Source organism: Mustela lutreola, chromosome 6 (genome assembly GCF_030435805.1).
Source record: "Mustela lutreola isolate mMusLut2 chromosome 6, mMusLut2.pri, whole genome shotgun sequence".
Lineage (NCBI taxonomy): Eukaryota > Metazoa > Chordata > Mammalia > Carnivora > Mustelidae > Mustela > Mustela lutreola.
The window spans coordinates 29,401,919-29,421,150 of record NC_081295.1 but is presented as its reverse complement, the minus strand read 5'-3'; the positions used below and the strand labels follow the sequence as shown (position 1 = coordinate 29,421,150).

Below are 19,232 nucleotides of genomic sequence, written 5' to 3'. Positions count from 1 at the left end.
TTTATATACTGTATATAACATAATTTATAGAAGTTTCAAGTTAAGTTTTCACATGTATAAAATGTGTAACTTTAATCTCATTACATTTTTTTTTTCTTAAACACAACCTAATGAATACTAACTAACATAATGGAATGAGGTAACTTCTTTTTTAGTATAAGAAAGAAGTTTAGGGAAGTACTGGGGAAAGGATCAGCAATAATGATGGCTTAATGCATTCACTCAATCATTTAAAAATATTTAATGACCCAGACACTGTAGTAGGCACTGGAAATGCAAAAGTGGACAAAATGGAGAAACTCCTTACTCAAAAGAGACATACATTCTATTGGAAGTAGGCCAACAAGAAATGACATAATTTCAGGTCATGATAAGTTTTATGTAGAAACTGAAAACATGGTAAGGAGATAAAAAGTGATAGACTGAGTGGTCAGCAAAGATCCCTTTGAGTGATTGATATGAGAACAGACACATCAGAACATTCAACCAAGTGAATAAGGCATGTAGATGAAGGGCATCTTCATCTTCAAGCTTTCCAGGCAAAAGGAAAAACAAGTATAAAGTCTTTGAGACAGAAATGTGTGCACATTTAAAGATTAGCCATGTGACCAGAGTTGCTGAAACAATAGTGATCCCGCTAAGACCAGAAGAGTGTTAGGAACTGATTTTGATTAAATAATTAGTGGCCATTTCTCCTAGTGCTTTGTAGGACAAGATTAGGTTTTATTCTATGTGTGCTAGAAGTAATTGGAGAATTCTGAGCCAGAAGTGATAATCTGGCACGTGTTTTAAAAAGAACTTGCCTTTGGATGAAGAATAGACACTAGTTGGGCAAGAATGAAAGCATGGCCACTGCAAGAGTGCAGGGGGTGTGGTCAGGTGGAGACTGGTGGAGGTGGCACACCATGTGTATAGAAAGTGAACATTTTTTCCCTAAAAGTGCACACAGAGGCAAAAGCAGGTGTCCACATTATGCACGATGAAGAGTTTAGGAGAGTGTGGTGTCCCTTATAAGTCACATAAAATTCAAGTCATAATTAACTGGCCTAAATGTCTTAGCTAAATCAGGTAAAATATTTACAACTTATTCAAATGTACCATTTTATCCATTTTCCTGAGCACTTCACAACATGAAGAAATGAAAAGTGTTTAGAACTGGTTTTCCATTGTTAAATTACAGGAACTTTCAGAAGCACACATAAGACATTTCACTGTCCAGGGGCGCCTGGGTGGCTCAGTTGGTTGGACGACTGCCTTCGGCTCAGGTCATGATCCTGGAGTCCCGGGATCGAGTCCCACATTGGGCTCCCAGCTCCTTGGGGAGTCTGCTTCTCCCTCTGACCTTCTCCTCGCTCATGTTCTCTCTCACTGTCTCTCTCTCAAATAAATAAATAAAATCTTAAAAAAAAAAAAAAAGACATTTCACTGTCCAGAACTTGTATTATAAAATAATATCATATTATGTTCTTGGTACGACTTCATAAAGAAGGTTTTCTCAACATGATCAAATTTGGAGTCATTGTGACATTCATGAAGATATGCTTTGTTATCTAATTTTTGTAATAGGTAACTAGAATTAGACCAATCAATGTTACCATTATTCTATAAAACTTTAATCAAAGGATTGCTATTAGTTATATAACTCCATAAAAAGAATTATTCTGTTCTCGCCTAGATGGGTTAGTCCACAAGAAATTGCATTAATGAACAAATAAATCTTATTTCTAGAGTGCGATCAGGAAAAAAGTTTACTTTGAAATTCTCTGAGTGATTTTCTTTGAATATTTTAGTTAAATTGTATTTTAGTTAAGTTGAAACTGTACTTAGCAAACATTTACCAAGCAATTCCTTGGTATCAGATTTTGTTCAATGCCCTAGGGATTTTAGATTGATTATTTTTCTTAAAGATTTTATTTATTCATTTGAGAGTGAGAGAGAGAGAGAGAGAGAGAGAGAGAGAGAAGTTGAGAGGGGATAGGGTCAGAGGGAAAGCCGACTCCTGCTGAATAGGGAGCCTGACTGGGAACTCAATCCTGGAACTCCAGGATCATGACCTGAGTCAAACAAAGGCAGATATCTAACTGAATGAGCCACCCAGACACTCCTCGATTGATTATTATCATAAAACAATTTTTAAGAGTTTCACATCGAATGATAGAATATTAAATAAAAATATATTATATTAATAAGGTAGCTTCAGCCCAGGCATCCTTGTGAAATTCCCAAAGAGGGATTCTTCACCCTTTTCTCAGTTCAGAGTTATGTGCTTTGATTGAAGGGCACGGCTGCAGGTCCCCAAGTGCCTGCACTCTCCGGAACAGGGACAACACAATTATAATGTTTATGTTCAGGTCTCTCATATTAGTTGACTTGTATGTGAAAACATTAGAAACAACACAATGTTAAATATAGTTACAATTAAATTACATGGTTCAGCTTACAAGTGCTATAAAAATTCAATCAGGAGAAATTAGTGTGTATGGATTGTTCAAAGAGGGCTACATAAGAAGAAAAGAACCAGAGTGTGTTCTATAGAATGTGTATAGTAGAGGATAGGGAAGATCATTTTGGTCAAGGAAATACAGAAACAATATAGCAGGAGAAATAGTTATGATGAATTTGATTGCACAGAAAAAAAGTGAGAAATGAATATGATTAAGTCATCTTTGGAAATATACATTCCTTATACTCTCATGACTCTGGATTTTTCATCTGTAAAGAGAAAATCACACTAGAAATTTGGTAGAACTGTTGTAAGGATTAATGGAAATGATAGGGGCAAAGAATATCGTCTTGGCCCATAATGGACACATTTAATTTAAGCCACTTTCATGAGACTTTCTTCCCCTGCTGTTGCCACCTTCTCAGTTCAGACCTTTGTCATCTCAGACACTTTCTTCATAACACAACACAAGTGTAATCATTTGGTAAAGCCTTCACCAACTTGATCAGGTAGAATTGAGCTCTTCCTTTCCTTTGTGCTATTCGTATGACACATAACAGGTAACTGCTTTGTTTTTCTTTGGCTGAAATAGATTTTTTCAAACAATTTTGACCATTGGCTTTTCCTAATGCAAGATTACTTTATTACTTTCATCTTTATTTTATTCTTTAAAATAAAACACCCGTGGGGATAAGGAGTGCCCTTGTTGTGATTAGCACCTGATGTTGAATGGAACTGTTGAATCTCTATATTGTACACCTGAAATGAATATTACCCTGGATGTTAACTGGAACTTAAATAAAAACTTAAAGTCTTAAAACAAAATGAAATGCCAATTACTAAATCTATGTTCATGGAATCATAACCTTTACAGACAGAGATAAAATTCTTGGATTATGCAATTTACCATCAGGCTCTTTTCTCCAATGGCTTAGTCTTTAATAACATGGCAGTTGATGGGAAAATAGCACATCTGTCATTTTAAACATTTTTAATACATCATCTTGATTATATTTCAAAACTATTATATTATTAATAGACTTGTAATGGAGTTAGATTGTATTCATTGACAATGCTATTATGTATCAATAATGTTCTTTACTGCTACGAGATAATCCAGAGGTCTGATTGTTTAAATGAATTTAAGAAATATATTTGGTGTGTAATTAGAGACTGGTTTTTTTAACAATTGATGTTTGATAAGTTTTGTATTTTACCTATTAGTGGTAACAACTAAGTTCTAATTAATTTAATCAACATAACATTAAATAGCATTAATTGAGGATATGGTTAAAACAGCCTGTTATTTAAAAAAAAATAGATATTTTTGGAGCAGTTTTAGGTGTATAGAAAAATTTTAACAGAAAGTAGAGTTTCTATACCTTCTCCCGTTCTACCCACCTCCACACTTCCCCTTATTATTATTAACGGCTTCCATCAGTGTAGTACATTTGTTAACGTTGAACCAGTATTGAGACATTAGCTAAAGTCCAGAGTTTACATCAGGGTTCACTCTTTGTGTTGTACAGTTTTATGGTTTTTGATAAATGCACGGTGTCACGTACCCACCATTATTATTTCTTACAGAATAGTTTCCTTGTCGTAAACATGTTCTCATTCCACCTATTTGTCACTCTGCTCCCCGAGTCCTTGGGGCAACCACAGATCTTTTCATTGCCTTTGTAGTTCTGCCTTTTCCAAAATGTCATATAATTGGAATCACAGCATATGACTGGAACATTTTCAGACTGGCATCTTTCACTTAGCAGTATGCATTTAAAGTTCTTCCAGGTCTTTTCGCACCTTGATAGTTAATTTCATTTTATTGCTGGATAATATTGTCATATGGATGTATCACAGTCTGTTGATATGTTTATTTTTTTTAACTAAATGTCTAAAACTGTCTGTAACTTTGGTTTCAAATTTTTTTGAATTTTTGAATTTTTATCATTGAATTTTTTGAATTTTTATCATTGAAAATATTTTACTGTGTAATGTTTTGTATTTTTTCCATTTTGTATTTGGAATAGAAATTGTATTTTAGGCAATGCTAAGTAAATTTTAAAATTTGGTGTATGTCAGGGCACCAGGGTAGCCCAGTTGGTTGAGTGCCTGGTTCTTGGTTTTGGCTCAGGTCGTGACCTCAGGGTTCTGAGATGGAGCCCGATGTTGGTGTCTGCGCTCAGCACAGAGTCTGCTTGAGATTCTCTTCCTCTCCCTCTCTTCCCCTCCTCTCTGCCCTGTTCATGCACGAGTGTGTGCTCTCTCTCTATAAATAAATAAATAAAAATATTTAAAATTTGGTGTATGTTGGGGTGCCAGGGTGGCTCAGTCAGTTAAGAGTCTGCCTTTGGCTCAGGTCATGATCCCAGGGTCCTAGGATCAAATCCCGAATCGGCCTCTTCTTCTACTGCTCCCCCTGCTTGTATTCTCTCTCACTCTGTCAAATAAATAAATAAAATCTTTAAAAAATAACACAAAATGAACTTTGGTGTATGTCTAGCCAGTCATATTAATATATGCCTATTGAACAACTTTTTTGGAACAGTGTAGTAGTTTTGTCTTAGCATATGTTATTTTAATTGTTTTCCTAAATTCTTTTGGTACCTATCATGAATTTAAAAATATTTTAGCTGTTTAAAGTATATACACTTATATGCCTGACATGTGGTGAAATTCTACTTTTTTTTTTTTTTTTGAAGATTTTATTCATTTGCCAGAGATAGAGAGTACACACAAGCAGGCAGAGAGGCAGGCAGAGGCAGTGAGAGAAGCAGGCTCCCCGCCGAGCAAGTAGCCCAATTCGGGACTCGATCCCAGGATCCTGGGATCATGACCTGAGCTGAAGGCAGTGGCTTAACCAACTGAGCCACCCAGGCGTCCCTGAAATTCTACTTTTTTTGTGCCTAGGAAGAGAGAGGTTACAAAGCAAAGTGGCACATAGGTACACTGGGCTGTATAATCAACCCCTTAAATATGAGCAAACCACCGTTTCATGTCCATTTTTTACTAGAATCTTTGTTTCTTAAATGATTACTTTATTTACCTGCTTTATTTCTCTAACAAACTTGTTTACTTTTTCAAACCATCTGTATGTCCTTCCCTTCTGTCTTAGAGGAAATGCTCTCTTCCTGTGGAAAATATTCCATCAGCCTAAACTCTTCACCTCACCGTCTAAATTCTCATTAACTGTAATCTAGTGATCACGCTCCTTGCTTCTATGTATTCCCTTTTTCATCTCTATAAACTCCTTGATAAATGATCAAGCAATGTCTCCATGATTCCATTTCTGGCATCTGAGGTGCATATCATGATTAGTTTTGGGCAGTGGTTCCAAAAGCTTGGGGTTTATGTTTTAGTTCCAATGCTCAGTTAGCTCTTTGACCATGAACAAGTTTTTGACTTCTCATGGATTCAGTTTCCTATCTGAAAATGGGAATAATAGTGGGATTGTGTAAGGATTAAATGTGACAATTCATGTAAAGTTCTTAGCACAGTGCCTGTTGCATAGCAGATGCTTAAAGGACATTAGCTATTATTATTGCTAAATTGTTGTTTTCTTTGATTTATGAATTTGAAATATGATGATTCCTTCTCCAGGGCCCTTAAGACCCTGTTTCCTCCCCTCCTAGTTTTTAGAGACATGTTTTTCTCTCTCCATTGCTACTCAAAGATACTCTATTCAAGCATCTAACTGCTCCCTCTTCCCCACACCCAGCACACCCAGCACACAGATGCACACAAACACATACCCAGAATAATATTGTCAACGAAGGTATCTTCTTAGAGAAGTCTCTTTAAGTTCTCTAACAATCCTTGAGGTAAGGAAACTGTGGAGGCCCAATTTCATTATTTCATACATCTCTCTGTAGCTCACTACAAGGAGCACTTCTGAAAGCCCCGTGAGTTTATGAAAATAAAATGAATGTAGAAATATAGCTTCCTGTCATGTATGGGAATAGGTGACTTTATTATTTTAAAATATTATAATTATTTCTTTCAATATATTAGAGCTGAAGTTCATCATGACAGGTGGTTATAGCATGATGAGTGAAGAGCACTAGCAATTTAACATATTTAAGCTACCGTGGAAAATTAGCAACTTTGTGAAAATTGAAAAACTCATTTCCTGATGTGATTTAGGCAAGGCTGCAAGGATTTTCATTAAATAATATAAAACAAATTAGAGGGATAAAAACAAAACTCAGGGGCAGTAAACACAATCACATTAAAAGATGATTTTCAAAATGTTAATTATTCAAAGACTAAAATCTTTTAACTGTACCTATAACCAGGAAAACATGATTCTTGATTATCAGTTAAAGAATTTGAAGTAGATATTATTATTACTACTATTTAGAATCTGACCAAGGAAGTCATAACCGATACTGTGGTTTATTTTAAGTTTAGATTAAAAATAATTATGAGACGATCCCATAGCATAACAATTCAGGTATTGAAGGTACAATAGTTTCTTCAGTTTTTTCTGTACAGTTTTTCTCTTTATTATGTGCAGTAAGTGTTGGTTTGCTAATCTAGAAGGACGTAGAAATGAGTAGCAGAAAAAACAGATGCTTCCATTCAGAGTCAAGAATGCTTTAAATGTTAATGTAATACTTTTCAGACAATTCTCAAATGTGAAGTGTTGTTTTGGATACTGACTTCTTTCTTGAGACTTAGAACCAATTTCCCCCTCCTTTCTTCTGTTTCTCTATACAGAAAGCTGACCTTGCAGTTGCCCCACTGGCTATTACCTACGTTCGAGAGAAGGTCATCGACTTTTCCAAGCCCTTTATGACACTTGGAATAAGTATTTTGTACCGCAAACCCAATGGTACAAACCCAGGCGTCTTCTCCTTCCTGAATCCTCTCTCCCCTGATATCTGGATGTATATTCTGCTGGCTTACTTGGGTGTCAGTTGTGTGCTCTTTGTCATAGCCAGGTAACATGCTCACTTTTGTGATTTTTTTGGCAATTGTTACCTCCTTTTTCTAACTAATAATTGTCAAAAGTCACAATAATTTTACTTTTCTTTTTCTTTATTTCCCTTGGGGTGCTGAAGAATAATGAACTCTGAAGAATCCCATAACTTGTGAAAATATTCTATGCTGCCTTTTTGGCAGAAAGCATGCTGGTTGTGTCAGTAAGCTATAAGTTTGGTAGAGTTTACTCTTTTTAATCAGAATCTAAAAGCAGGGCGCCTGGGTGGCTCAGTGGGTTAAGCCGCTGCCTTCGGCTCAGGTCATGATCTCAGGGTCCTGGGATCGAGTCCCGCATCGGGCTCTCTGCTCAGCAGGGAGCCTGCTTCCTCCTCTCTCTGCCTGCCTCTCTGCTTACTTGTAATTTCTCTCTGTCAAATAAATAAATAAAATCTTTAAAAAAAAAAAAAAAGAATCTAAAAGCAGTCCAAATCATTAGGACATAAAAAGTATTTCCTCATTTTGAAGATTTCTCTTGTGCCAGAGAACAAAATAATGTATTTTATTAGTTTGAACTAATAAATCAGTCGTAAGAAAAAAACCAAAGTGGTGAAATTTAAAAGGAGGCTTTATTTAATGAACCATGACTAATTAAAAATAAGCATTTTAACTATAAAAAGACTACAATTATTTTCCACATAAAATTTCTCTTTTTTTCACAAATTAAATTTAATGTATAACTACAGATATTTTGGCCTCCATCATCAAAATTGAATATTAAGTATGAGGGTTATTTTTTTCAATTATATACGTTCTTCTGACAAATTTATTACTAAGGATGTTTATCCTTTCTTGAACTTACTCTTTTCTCAATGCAGTCATGTATTTGTTCCTAGCAGTAAAAAAACACTTAGTTCATTCAATTAAAAAAGGAATGAAATCACTTCTAGAAGTAGCACAGTATTTTGATATATGTACTTTTTTATAGTTATACTCAGATTTTTTGATATTTACATATAAATGCCATAAAATTTATAATTTTCTACCTAACTGGTTTAATATTAACACATGAGTCTTTCAGACAATTATAATTTGCATTGGGGTGAAATTTATATTGGAATCATGTGTACATATAACATTTGTAGCTGTATGGTAAATCATGTTATAATTTTGATTTGAAGTTTAAAGTTCTCCCCCAAAAAGAGAATTTGAAGTATGAAGTTCATAAATTTTTAGCTCCAGTTTTTTCCATGTCTTGTGAAGACAAAACAACCTTTTCATTTTGAGCATCAGTTACATATATTTTTATAGTGACCAATACAAACCGTCCTGTTTTATATGTCTTCACAGAAACAAGTTCAAGGAATACAGTGTAAATAATTCAGTGGCTGGAGAACTCTACAGCCTGCCCACAGGCAGACAGAAAAATAAATACTCCAAAGTACAGAGAAAGCCTTTCTTGCTCTCTGCAGGTACACCTGCTCCTTCTTAATCAAATTAACGAAAGTTCCCAGGAAGGATAAAATCAGAACCGAGAGGTAAATGTCCTGAGACCATTCTGAGGCAATTGTGTAGGCATCAATCAAGCTGAGTTAAGTCTACTGTAGTTTCCAGGGGACCTTAGATAGAGACTATTGAGTTACCTCAAATTCGTATTAGGAATTTCAGATATTACTAATTTCCTGAGCCCAAATCTTCTGAGATTACATTCAATACCAAATACTGAAACATCTGAATTCTTTTCCAGCTGAAAAGTACATTTGCAAATAGAGGCATGTGGATTGGTTATGCACTCATCTAATTTTCAAAATATTTCTTTAACTCTCAGTTTGATAAACCATCCAACAAAATAACAATATAACACCTGTGTAATTATTGTAACCCGTACTAATTTTACTCAGAATGGATAAACCCATGTCATTTTTGAGAACATAACATTAGCTTGTGTGCCATTTTTTAGTGTCATTAAATTCTGGAATACTATGTTATATTTTATTAATAGTTATTAATGAATGAATTTGAAAGTGATTCTATTTCAACATCTTATTCAACAATGTGAGAACAGTCTCATACAATTTCAAAAATTAAGTATAATATATTCATTTATGGATGAAAGAACATATATTCTATTAAATAATAAACAATGTTGGATAGCCTATATTAAGTAATAAATAATATTAGGTATCTTGGTAAATATGCATAATATGAAAATAGATTATTTGCAGATTGTCTCAGAAATATTTTGTTCAATTCTCAATATTAAAATAATCTTGTATAAATATTACTAAATTGAAAACAACACACTAAAAACTCAGATTAAAAGAAAATTGTTTTTTTTAAGAAAACTTTTGAATAGAATTCATTTAACTTCTAAACTGGAACACCAAAGCCAAATTAACTTATAAAATTGAAATCTTCTTCACTGCAATAAGAAAAATCCACTCCGGTGTGTATTGAACTCTTGTTACCATGAAAGCAGTTCATGATGTGCAAATACAGACAAAATGGCCATGTTTCAGTTTCAGAACTTAATTACCTTCCTAATTTAAATGGTATTATGATATTTGTTATCAATTCATAATAAATGTAGTATTTTGATTTTTTTTAAAGATTTTATATATTTATTGGACAGAGAGAAATCACAAGTAGATGGAGAGGCAGGCAGAGAGAGAGAGAGGGGAGCAGGCTCCCCGCTGAGCAGAGAGCCCGATGCGGCACTCGATCCCAGGACCCTGAGATCATGACCTGAGCCAAAGGCAGTGGTTTAACTCACTGAGCCACACAGGCACCCTGTAGTATTTTGATTTTTAACATATGCATGAAGACCGTATCTTATGTCGTGTAGAGATCACTGATGAACTTAATAACATTATTACTGATATCAAAATAAATATGGCATTTTATTTATCTTTATATTTTTTGTCTTTATCTCCATAATGATCATGGAAAAAAAGAAAGACAAATTACATTTAAAAAATTCTCAGATATATGTTTCCTTCTCACTGAAAATCACAAAGTACTAAATACCATGCCAACAACAAAATTTTATAATAAAGTACTGATCATAATTGTTGGAATTTATTTTTTCTAAACTTAAATTTAAAAGTAGATTATTATTGTGATGCCGTTTGGGTGGCTCAGTCATTAAGCCTCTGCCTTTGGCTCAGATCATGATACCAGGGTCCTGGGATAGAGCCCCACCGTGGGCTCCCTACACAATGGGAAGCCTGTTTCACCCTCACCCACTCCCCCTGCTTATTTTCTCTCTGTCACTGTCTCTCTCTGTCAAATAAATAAAAGGAATCTTCAAAAAAATTTAAAAAAATAAAAATTTCCCTTCACCCTTATTATATAAAAAAAAAGATTTATCTAACAAATACTTAACATGTTCTAAGTTTGTTTTTTTTTTTTAACCAGTATTAAGAGATATGTGGTCTTACTTGTCTTGGTATGCTTTTATAATCTATGGTCTCTTGCAAACACTTGCATTATTGTTTATAGCATAATGGCATAATCAGCATGCTTATCTGAATTAGTGGAAAACTATCATTTGACAGTAAGGATGAGCCTGAGGTTTGGCATTCTAGACATGGAATGGCCTTATCCTGGATATCCTAACCATAGCTCTTGGCTGACAGAGAAGTAGGAAGAAATCTTGTACATGACAATCTTGTACTTAATCATACTTGTCCCTAAACCTTTTCCCTCTCTCTTTATATTATATATTTTTTTGACCTAAGTGTATTAGTATAGAGATACCAGTTAGTCATATAAAGAGTCTGGTTAGGACATCCACCCTTTATACTCAGAAGGAGACGTGTTTTTCACCTTGCTTCAAATATTTCCCTTATTAAACAACAGATAATATTGACGCGGTAGATTCTATTTATAAAATGAGTCAATTTAAATGTCCATAATGTTGGAGTTTCTTGGGGTTTTTTGTTTTTTGTTTTGTTTTTGTTTTTGTTTTTTCCTTTTAACAGAGCTATTTTGAAATTCAGCATGTAAATCTTGGTCTAGGGTTCTTAGTAGTTTGGTGTAGAGGTAAATAACTGAGGACCAAACTTAAAAGAAGAGCACAATGCTATCCACATTACCCTCCAACAGGATTGATGGAACCTTAGTAATAATTCACTAAGCCTATAATAATATTGCATATTTTATTCTGAGATTGACATTTTAAAATTAAATACAAATAAACTAGAGAAGAAAAGTAATACTATATAAGTTTTTTTTTTTAGTAAGAATATTATTACAGAAATTTCTCAGGTTATTTAAATAAATAAGTGAATATGATCAAATATAGGAAAAAGAGGAAAAGAAGGCAAGTGATATTGACTAACCTGGCTTTCTTAGCAAAGATAACAAATCAAAGAATATTCAATGTGTTAAGTACATAACATTAGTTTTTCTGAGTTAAAAAGAATATAGGAGTTTCTTGTACGTTGTGGGGTTGAATGACTTTGCATGATTTTTTAGAATATAGAATATCATCTATTGTATTATTGGATTAGAGAGTAGGAGATGGTCTCCCTAGAATTTACTCAAGGGTTTATTAATACAGTGACCATCAGGACTGTGTTGACATACATTTTCACAGTAATGTGGTCTGCGGTCACAAGATGACAAGGCTATTGCCTTACTGAAATTTCTACTTATAAAAATTTTCTGTATTTCTCTTGGTACTCATAGGTAAAGATGTTCTAAACACTGTTTTTGATGGTTTAACTGAGTGTAGAAAACCATGTCCAAAGTGCTTGCATAAACAGCTTTGATGTAGGCTCCTGTCTAGCGTGCAACAGCTTTTATATTCTTGTCACAGTGATGGGTGACATTTAATGTACAGTGAAGGGCAACAATGAATTATTATGCACTTGGAAATGGATAACTGTTTTGGTGGGATGTTCAATGTTAAACTAATATGCTGTCAAAAAGACTGTTTTCACAATGAAATGAAATGCCAATTTTGTTGTGTGCCTTTGCCACCAACTTGCCCACCTCTTACTAGAAAACCATTTCAGTTTTACCTTTCCATAACACAATTTTAGATAGATTTTTACTTTTTTTAGTAATTTTGTTTACTTAAGTAAACTACAGGAAACCCTATTGGTTATTCCTCTTTCCATGTAACAATTTTCCTAGAATTTAATGAAAATTTGGCTTGAAATAGTGCTGTTTTGCTGGTGTGCCTTTCACACATATGAAAGTGATTATTAAAATTGATTATATTAACAACTACCTCAATTATGGACCTAAAAGTCACCATTGATTAAAACTAAATGCCCTTTCAAACCACTTTTCCATAAGAAATGAGGTTACTTCTATATTACTAGTTTTTTTTCTCATAAGTATTACTTGGTAAATCTATTATAAAATGATTTAACTCTTTATTTGTAATGGTTCCAATGATGTTCATGGTTCTGAAACAGACATGGAGTCACCAACCCAGAAAAAAAAAAATTCCATTTGTATAATTAGTAGAACCAAACTAATTGAAAGTAAGTTGAATTGGTGACTTCTTTTCAGCTTATGGAGAATATAGTATCTAGATAATTAAGGCAGTGGAGATTTTGACTAAAATTATCTATATAGGAAAAAGAACAAAACCTCAAGCATGACATATTTTCCACCTCTTAGTTTCATAATTAGGAGAGACATTTACAAGAAAAAAGATTTAAAAATGATTGAGTGAGAAAAAAACAATTTAAAATTGAAGTGATTTTTTTGGGGGGGTAGTCTTCTGTGAGCAAATGCTTGTTGGCATTTTCTTTTAGATGGTTGATTGTGCTTGAATATATTTTAGAAGTTTTGATCTCCTTTCCAAAATTATTTTTTGACATAATTTTTTTTTGATAGGGCAAAAGTAAATACAAGCACAAAAGCGGGTCTGATAGTCCATTTTTATTTTTCATACACTGTGGATAAATCATTTGCCTCTTTGTCTTTCCTCACCTCCATCACTAAATTGAATTCAAAGACTTATAGAGGCGAAAAAGCTGTCTGTCTAGCCCTTGCAAGTGTGTTCACTCAATAAATATATTGGCCAATGAGCTTCTGAGAACTATAATTTGTTTCAATTTAGAAGTTCCACAGTATCTAGCTCAGTAAATAACAGATACAAATTTTAATAAATTGCAGTATATAGAGTCATGTTCAGAATTTCAAGAACGCTAAAATCTTGAAGATGAATGTTTATTAACTTATTATATTTGCTAACAAAAAAGATACCTCTGTTTTTAATGAATCCTTTATGGAATATGTAATTCTGGTTTTTATACACACATGCACACACGCACACACAGATGTCCTGTTGAGAAGTGGTGGTCTTGTAAGAAATTACTTTTTTTTCTTTGAAAGATTTGGAAAAGCAGTGTAGTGTCATCTTCAACAGTTGGCCACCACATCTCATACGTTTCTTATTAGCTAATTCAGATTGAAACGCTAATAAGAACGATACTGTGAATGGTTATTTCTCTTACTCTATTCTTTTTCTTTTCTTGTTTTAGGGTTCTCTTTTTAACCAAAAGAAAGAAATTCTTTGAGATGACTCTTAAGAACCAACAAGATAAAGAGAACCAAGTATTTTTTATATTAAGTTGATACACTTACTCTTCCCTATTTTGCAATCTCTGGATAGCTACCTCTTCTATAGCTGCAGGGTACTGTGAATTCCTTGTTAAGAAGCCATTTTCCCAGCTTGTTTTTTGTGTGTTAATTCTCAAAACAATATTGTGTTCCTGCTTGTCTATAGTTTCCAGAAAAATAGTCCCCTCAGACATTGGGGGGTTCTCAGTCACCTAAGAAAGGTGTTTAAAATCTGAAACTAGGGGATACACACACACACACACACTCACACACGATATCTATCTATATAGTATATCTATATACTACATATGAGTATGAGTGGATACATATATACTCACATATAAACATACTCACATATAAACACATATGTATATGTTATATACATATACATATGTATATATGTATACACATGTATGTATATACATGTACACACACATATAAACATGACACATATATAAACATATAATGTGTGTGTATGTATGTCTTTGCTCAATGATTGAGGGTATTCTGTTAAAACAAAAAAAGAGGTGTCTTGAAAAATATAGAGAAATAGGTCAATTTTTTTTAGTAATTTTTTTTAATAGTAAAAATTTAATAGTAAGCTTGACACCTAAATCAGTAACATTTTTACCTGGATAAAGCTGTTCTTTTGCAATAGACTCTTTCCTATATAGTTTTGTACTGGGCTGGTGGGTTATGTGGAAGAAGTCATAGAGAAAGAAAAGGAGGAAAACTAATACAAACTGCATGTCAACGGTGGCCAGGTTTTATCTGAGAACCATGGAGAGATTAATTTATTAGTTTCTTTTTTAGTAACTGTGTTTTTACATTTTGATGTAAGGAATGAATAGGAATACATAACCTCACTCCCTTACTCTTAGCAAATGAGGTTAGAAATATTTCGCTTTTGTTTAATGCTAGCATTCTACTTTTTAAAATTCTAATTTATTATAGGGAGGAAGCTTTAAATAAAACAGATTTAAAAGAAAACAGAAAAGGAATTTATATCACTTGATTCCCTTGACTATCATGTTAAATTCACCTTTCATGTTTCCTTCTAAGATTTTAGAAAAAACAAGAGCTTAGCTATCTTTTTAAGTAATATTTTTAAAAGAATCTCCTATAAAATATTTGTACTACATGTTAGCAGTATGCAGTTTTATAATACTTTGAAAGAATTACTTCAATTGCCACACTTAAAAAATGTGTCTTTTTTCTTTAGATTTGCAAATCAGAAACCTTAAAAAATATTTCTAATCACTTAGGCACCTAAACAGGACACATTAGCAAGTCACACATGAGCAGATTTGCCTCATAAACATATAAACCTATTTGCTTTCTAAGCCATTTCTCTAGGGATGCTTAGTTTCATCCCCTGAAAATTATTAGCTGCATATAGTCAAAGAATTCTACCACATTATGAAAAATATAGAGAAATAGGTCACATTATGAACTTTTCTAGAGACCCAAATGCTATTGATTTTTTAATTTTTTTTATAATTCATAGATTCAGGGAAATATCATTAATATTAAATGAAAATGTATGGATGTAATTTTAGTGATAATTTATGACTTATTTCATCATGTTATATAAAATAATACAATCTATCCAAATAATTAATGAGTAGGAGACACAGTGTCATCAACCACTGTAACTTCATTCATTAGAGCATGTCACAGCACCTTAATTGCTATAATTTTTTACATTCCATTACATAATTACATCATTCAAGTAAAATTGTTTTCATATCAATCCTGTTGGGTATATATACATATATAGTTTTTAGGAAAAAAATCATCTGTCTTTCAAATTGCTATAGGAATTTCAATATTATATTTGAATAGTAAGTGCTTGTATATAAATAGAATTAATAAAACAAATGACAATATAAACTATTCTATTGATTTTACAAAACCTATAGTTTTAAATAATTCTGGTTAACTCTTACATGAAGAGGACACTCTTAAAATGTGAAGTTATCTCTGCTAGAGATACTTTTGGAGTTTTGTTTGGAAGCCCAGAAATTAACCTGACAAACTTTATGACAAAAATCCTATTAATGAGGTAATTATGCACACCTGCATTTTAAAACTATAGTAATTCTTTTTATTCTAATATATATTAGATGCAAACATAATTTTAGTTTTAATACTTTAAAAAATATGTAGACGGTAACCCTCTCTGCCCTTCCCCAGCCTGGATATAACTTAGTTTCCTGTTATTCTTTATGAAAGATGTTTAATCTTAATTAATTATTTTAAAATATTTCCCATTTTCATGTGCCCTTGTCTGACTACTCCTGAAATGATAAAATGAAGTGAATGGATTTATAATAGATTTTCCTATTAAATTAATGGACTTAATATTTGAAGCAAAGGTGAAATTGTAGGGTTTGAATGTTACTGGCATGATAAACATTATAAACAGATTAGGGCTACAACTGTCATCTAAGTTGGTTCAGAATATGCACCTGAATATTATTTTAACATAATAAAATTAGGTAAGTGTTTCCCTGCTTCCCTTACTATTACTGGTACTGAGAAAGCGGGTGCTGGGAGGTGTGTTTCAATATGAATTTAGCAATTCAGTACACTGACTGAAGATATGTTTTGGAATGGTATTACTAAAGTGAGATTTCAAAAAAATGGTGAAAATTTGTATTGTAGAAGGAGATACAAAATCAATATTCACATTAAGGGAAATGTATGTTGATTTTTTTTTCATATCACTACAATTTGCAATTAGGGCTTCAAATTTTCTCAATCATGAAGATGTTAAAAAATATATTTAAAATATTCCTTCTGTCCCAAATTTTAAAACATTTATGTTGATATTTCTTAATTCAGATATTTGAGTTGAAAACAAAAATGGTGAATGCTTTCCAAACATACTTCAGTTGTTTTAGATACTAAACTGCATATGAAGTGCATACACTTATTTTTAAATATCTTATTGGTTTATAGGATACAATACAGTATAATTTCAGAAGATATTTATTTGAAAAAAAAAGAAAGCCCAAAAGTCATTAAACCTCATGAAACTTATTAAAATTAATTTTATAGTTAAAAATTCAATGAGGAAAAAAAGCCTAATGTGCCTTATATGTTCATGGTAGCTGGTTTGATATTTTTTTATAATCCAGATATTTGCATATTAGCTAAATCAATTTAAACATCCAAGTGATGTTAGAAAATCAGATGCTACCTTTTCAATGCTAGCTTCAGGTTCTTGTTGATAACATCATTTATGTATTGAGCATCCATTTTTCTAAAAGTATAATCTGTTTCATTTTCCAGTATTAGAAACCACATAACCATCTGACTGATCTAAGACAGTCTGCCTTGAGCTTTTAATACTGGACTTACTGCTCGAAAATACTTAGCAAGTGTGTTGTAAGCTAAACACTTCTGATATTTAAGTCTACGAAAGAATTCTTTTAAATATATATTATGTTCCAACCAATTTAAAAATAAACTGTTTTCTAATGTTTGTTTCTTCACTTGCAAACAAATAACTATGTTGGTAAGAAATTATTGATAGGACAAATCTATACTTTCTTGCATGCAATGTTGCTGTGTGGGATATTTTCCTTATTGTTCCCAATTTAAAGCCACTCTTAATTTAATCTGGACAATTAGGTTTTTAAAAAATTGCATTAGTAGCTATTTAATGAGATTATATAAAATCTACTGCATACTTAAAAAATAGATTCCAGTTAAGTGTAGAGTTATGTATTTTTATTTTACCTTTGTAAAATTAAATCCGAATTTTAGGGCAACCAAAATAATGCCTTTCCTTCAGGAGTCTTAAAATGATCAGCAGATGATTATAATACAGACTTTTTTATTCCATAACCATAAAAACAATCCTGGGAAATTTAAAATTTGGATGGATTACAGTATACCATTATGAATATTTAAAAAATCACTTAGGATTAAAAATAGGTCATAAGGGATCTAAAATCAGCCTATTGTTGAACTTAATTTCCTATGTCAAATATAAATTTTAAATGGGAATTGAGAGGAAGTCTTACATTTTGAAAACACATTATTATTTCTAGTTATACATCTATAGCTAATAGTAATTTTATTTTTCCTCAAGATTATATTTTTAACAAAAATTGATCACAGTTTAAATTTGCCGTTAATAAATTTACAAATTAGTGGAACTGATCATTGTTACCATCTCATTAAACCCTTTCAACCCATTTAGATCTACTAAATAATATGTTCAATAGCATATTATTGTAGCATTCATATACAGATAATCCTTGTACTTCATTCTGTGTAAATCTGATGACTTTATGGTACTAAAGCTGCAATTAAACAATGCTAAGGTTAATTAGTGAGCGACATATGGCATGACAATTTAATATAATGGTGTATATTGTTCAGTGATGTGATGGTTCTGGCTTAGCAACTGCTATAGCAAGGAGAAAATCTGATTTGCAGCAATAGACAATTTCTGTGATATAAATATTACCAGTACAACTAGTATTGAGCTACCAATGGAATCTTACTGAATCCAGAGTTGGAGAGATAGGTGCAAAATTATGAGATTGCTCTGCAATACTGCTAATTTATAACATATGGAAATAAAAGGATAAGCATAGTTCGTAAAAGTGAATAGCAGGGAGCCCAGTGGATTTGCTTGCACAGATACTTGGGGTGTGTCAGAAAAATATGTGGATGGTGATGGCAATGTGATGGGGCCTTGAAAGTTTCACAAAATTACAGAGTTGGATTTTTATTAATACCATTAGAAACTTTAAAGTAATTCTAAACTTAAAGAAAATACCAATTAATCCTTTCATTCATGAAAATAATTTGATATCTAAAAATGAGCATGACTATTTTTGAAGTCAACTGCATATTAAAGTTTTTAGGGTAAAGAAAAGAAAAAATACACTAAGAAAAACTTTAGCTAAGAGAAAATCTCATGGAATGAGTCCTTGTGGATTCTGGTATTTTCTGAATTATTGAGATGTTATCATTAAATTTGGAATCTTCAACTCTTTACATAGAAATTTTTTAACTATGAAGTGGTTTTCCTTGCTTACAGTTTTTTAATCAGAAATACTGAAAGGAAAAAAGTTGTCCGAGATCATTCAGTAATAATATTTTATACATGAATTGATGTCCCCTGAAATCTCAGTAATAGGCTTAGGAAGTAGGAATAGTTAGTTAGTAGGAATAGTTTCACATGTAGGTAGTTTCACATGCTGTTCTCATAGAGGCTATAGGTGGGCAGGGCAAGATTGAAACCACTGCTGAAAGGTGATGT

The 19,232-nt window shown here is 32.5% G+C and overlaps 1 protein-coding gene across 3 annotated transcripts in view; it reads left to right on the top strand.

Moving 5' to 3' along the window:
- GRIK2 (glutamate ionotropic receptor kainate type subunit 2) overlaps nucleotides 1-19,232 on the top strand; it is a 644,466-nt gene that overhangs the window by 474,521 nt on the left and 150,713 nt on the right. For all 3 annotated transcript variants that reach the window (XM_059176999.1, XM_059177000.1, XM_059177002.1), the window contains exon 12: nucleotides 7,163-7,386. In XM_059176999.1, the coding sequence (XP_059032982.1) occupies nucleotides 7,163-7,386 (224 nt within the window). The remainder of the gene's footprint in view (nucleotides 1-7,162; nucleotides 7,387-19,232) is intronic.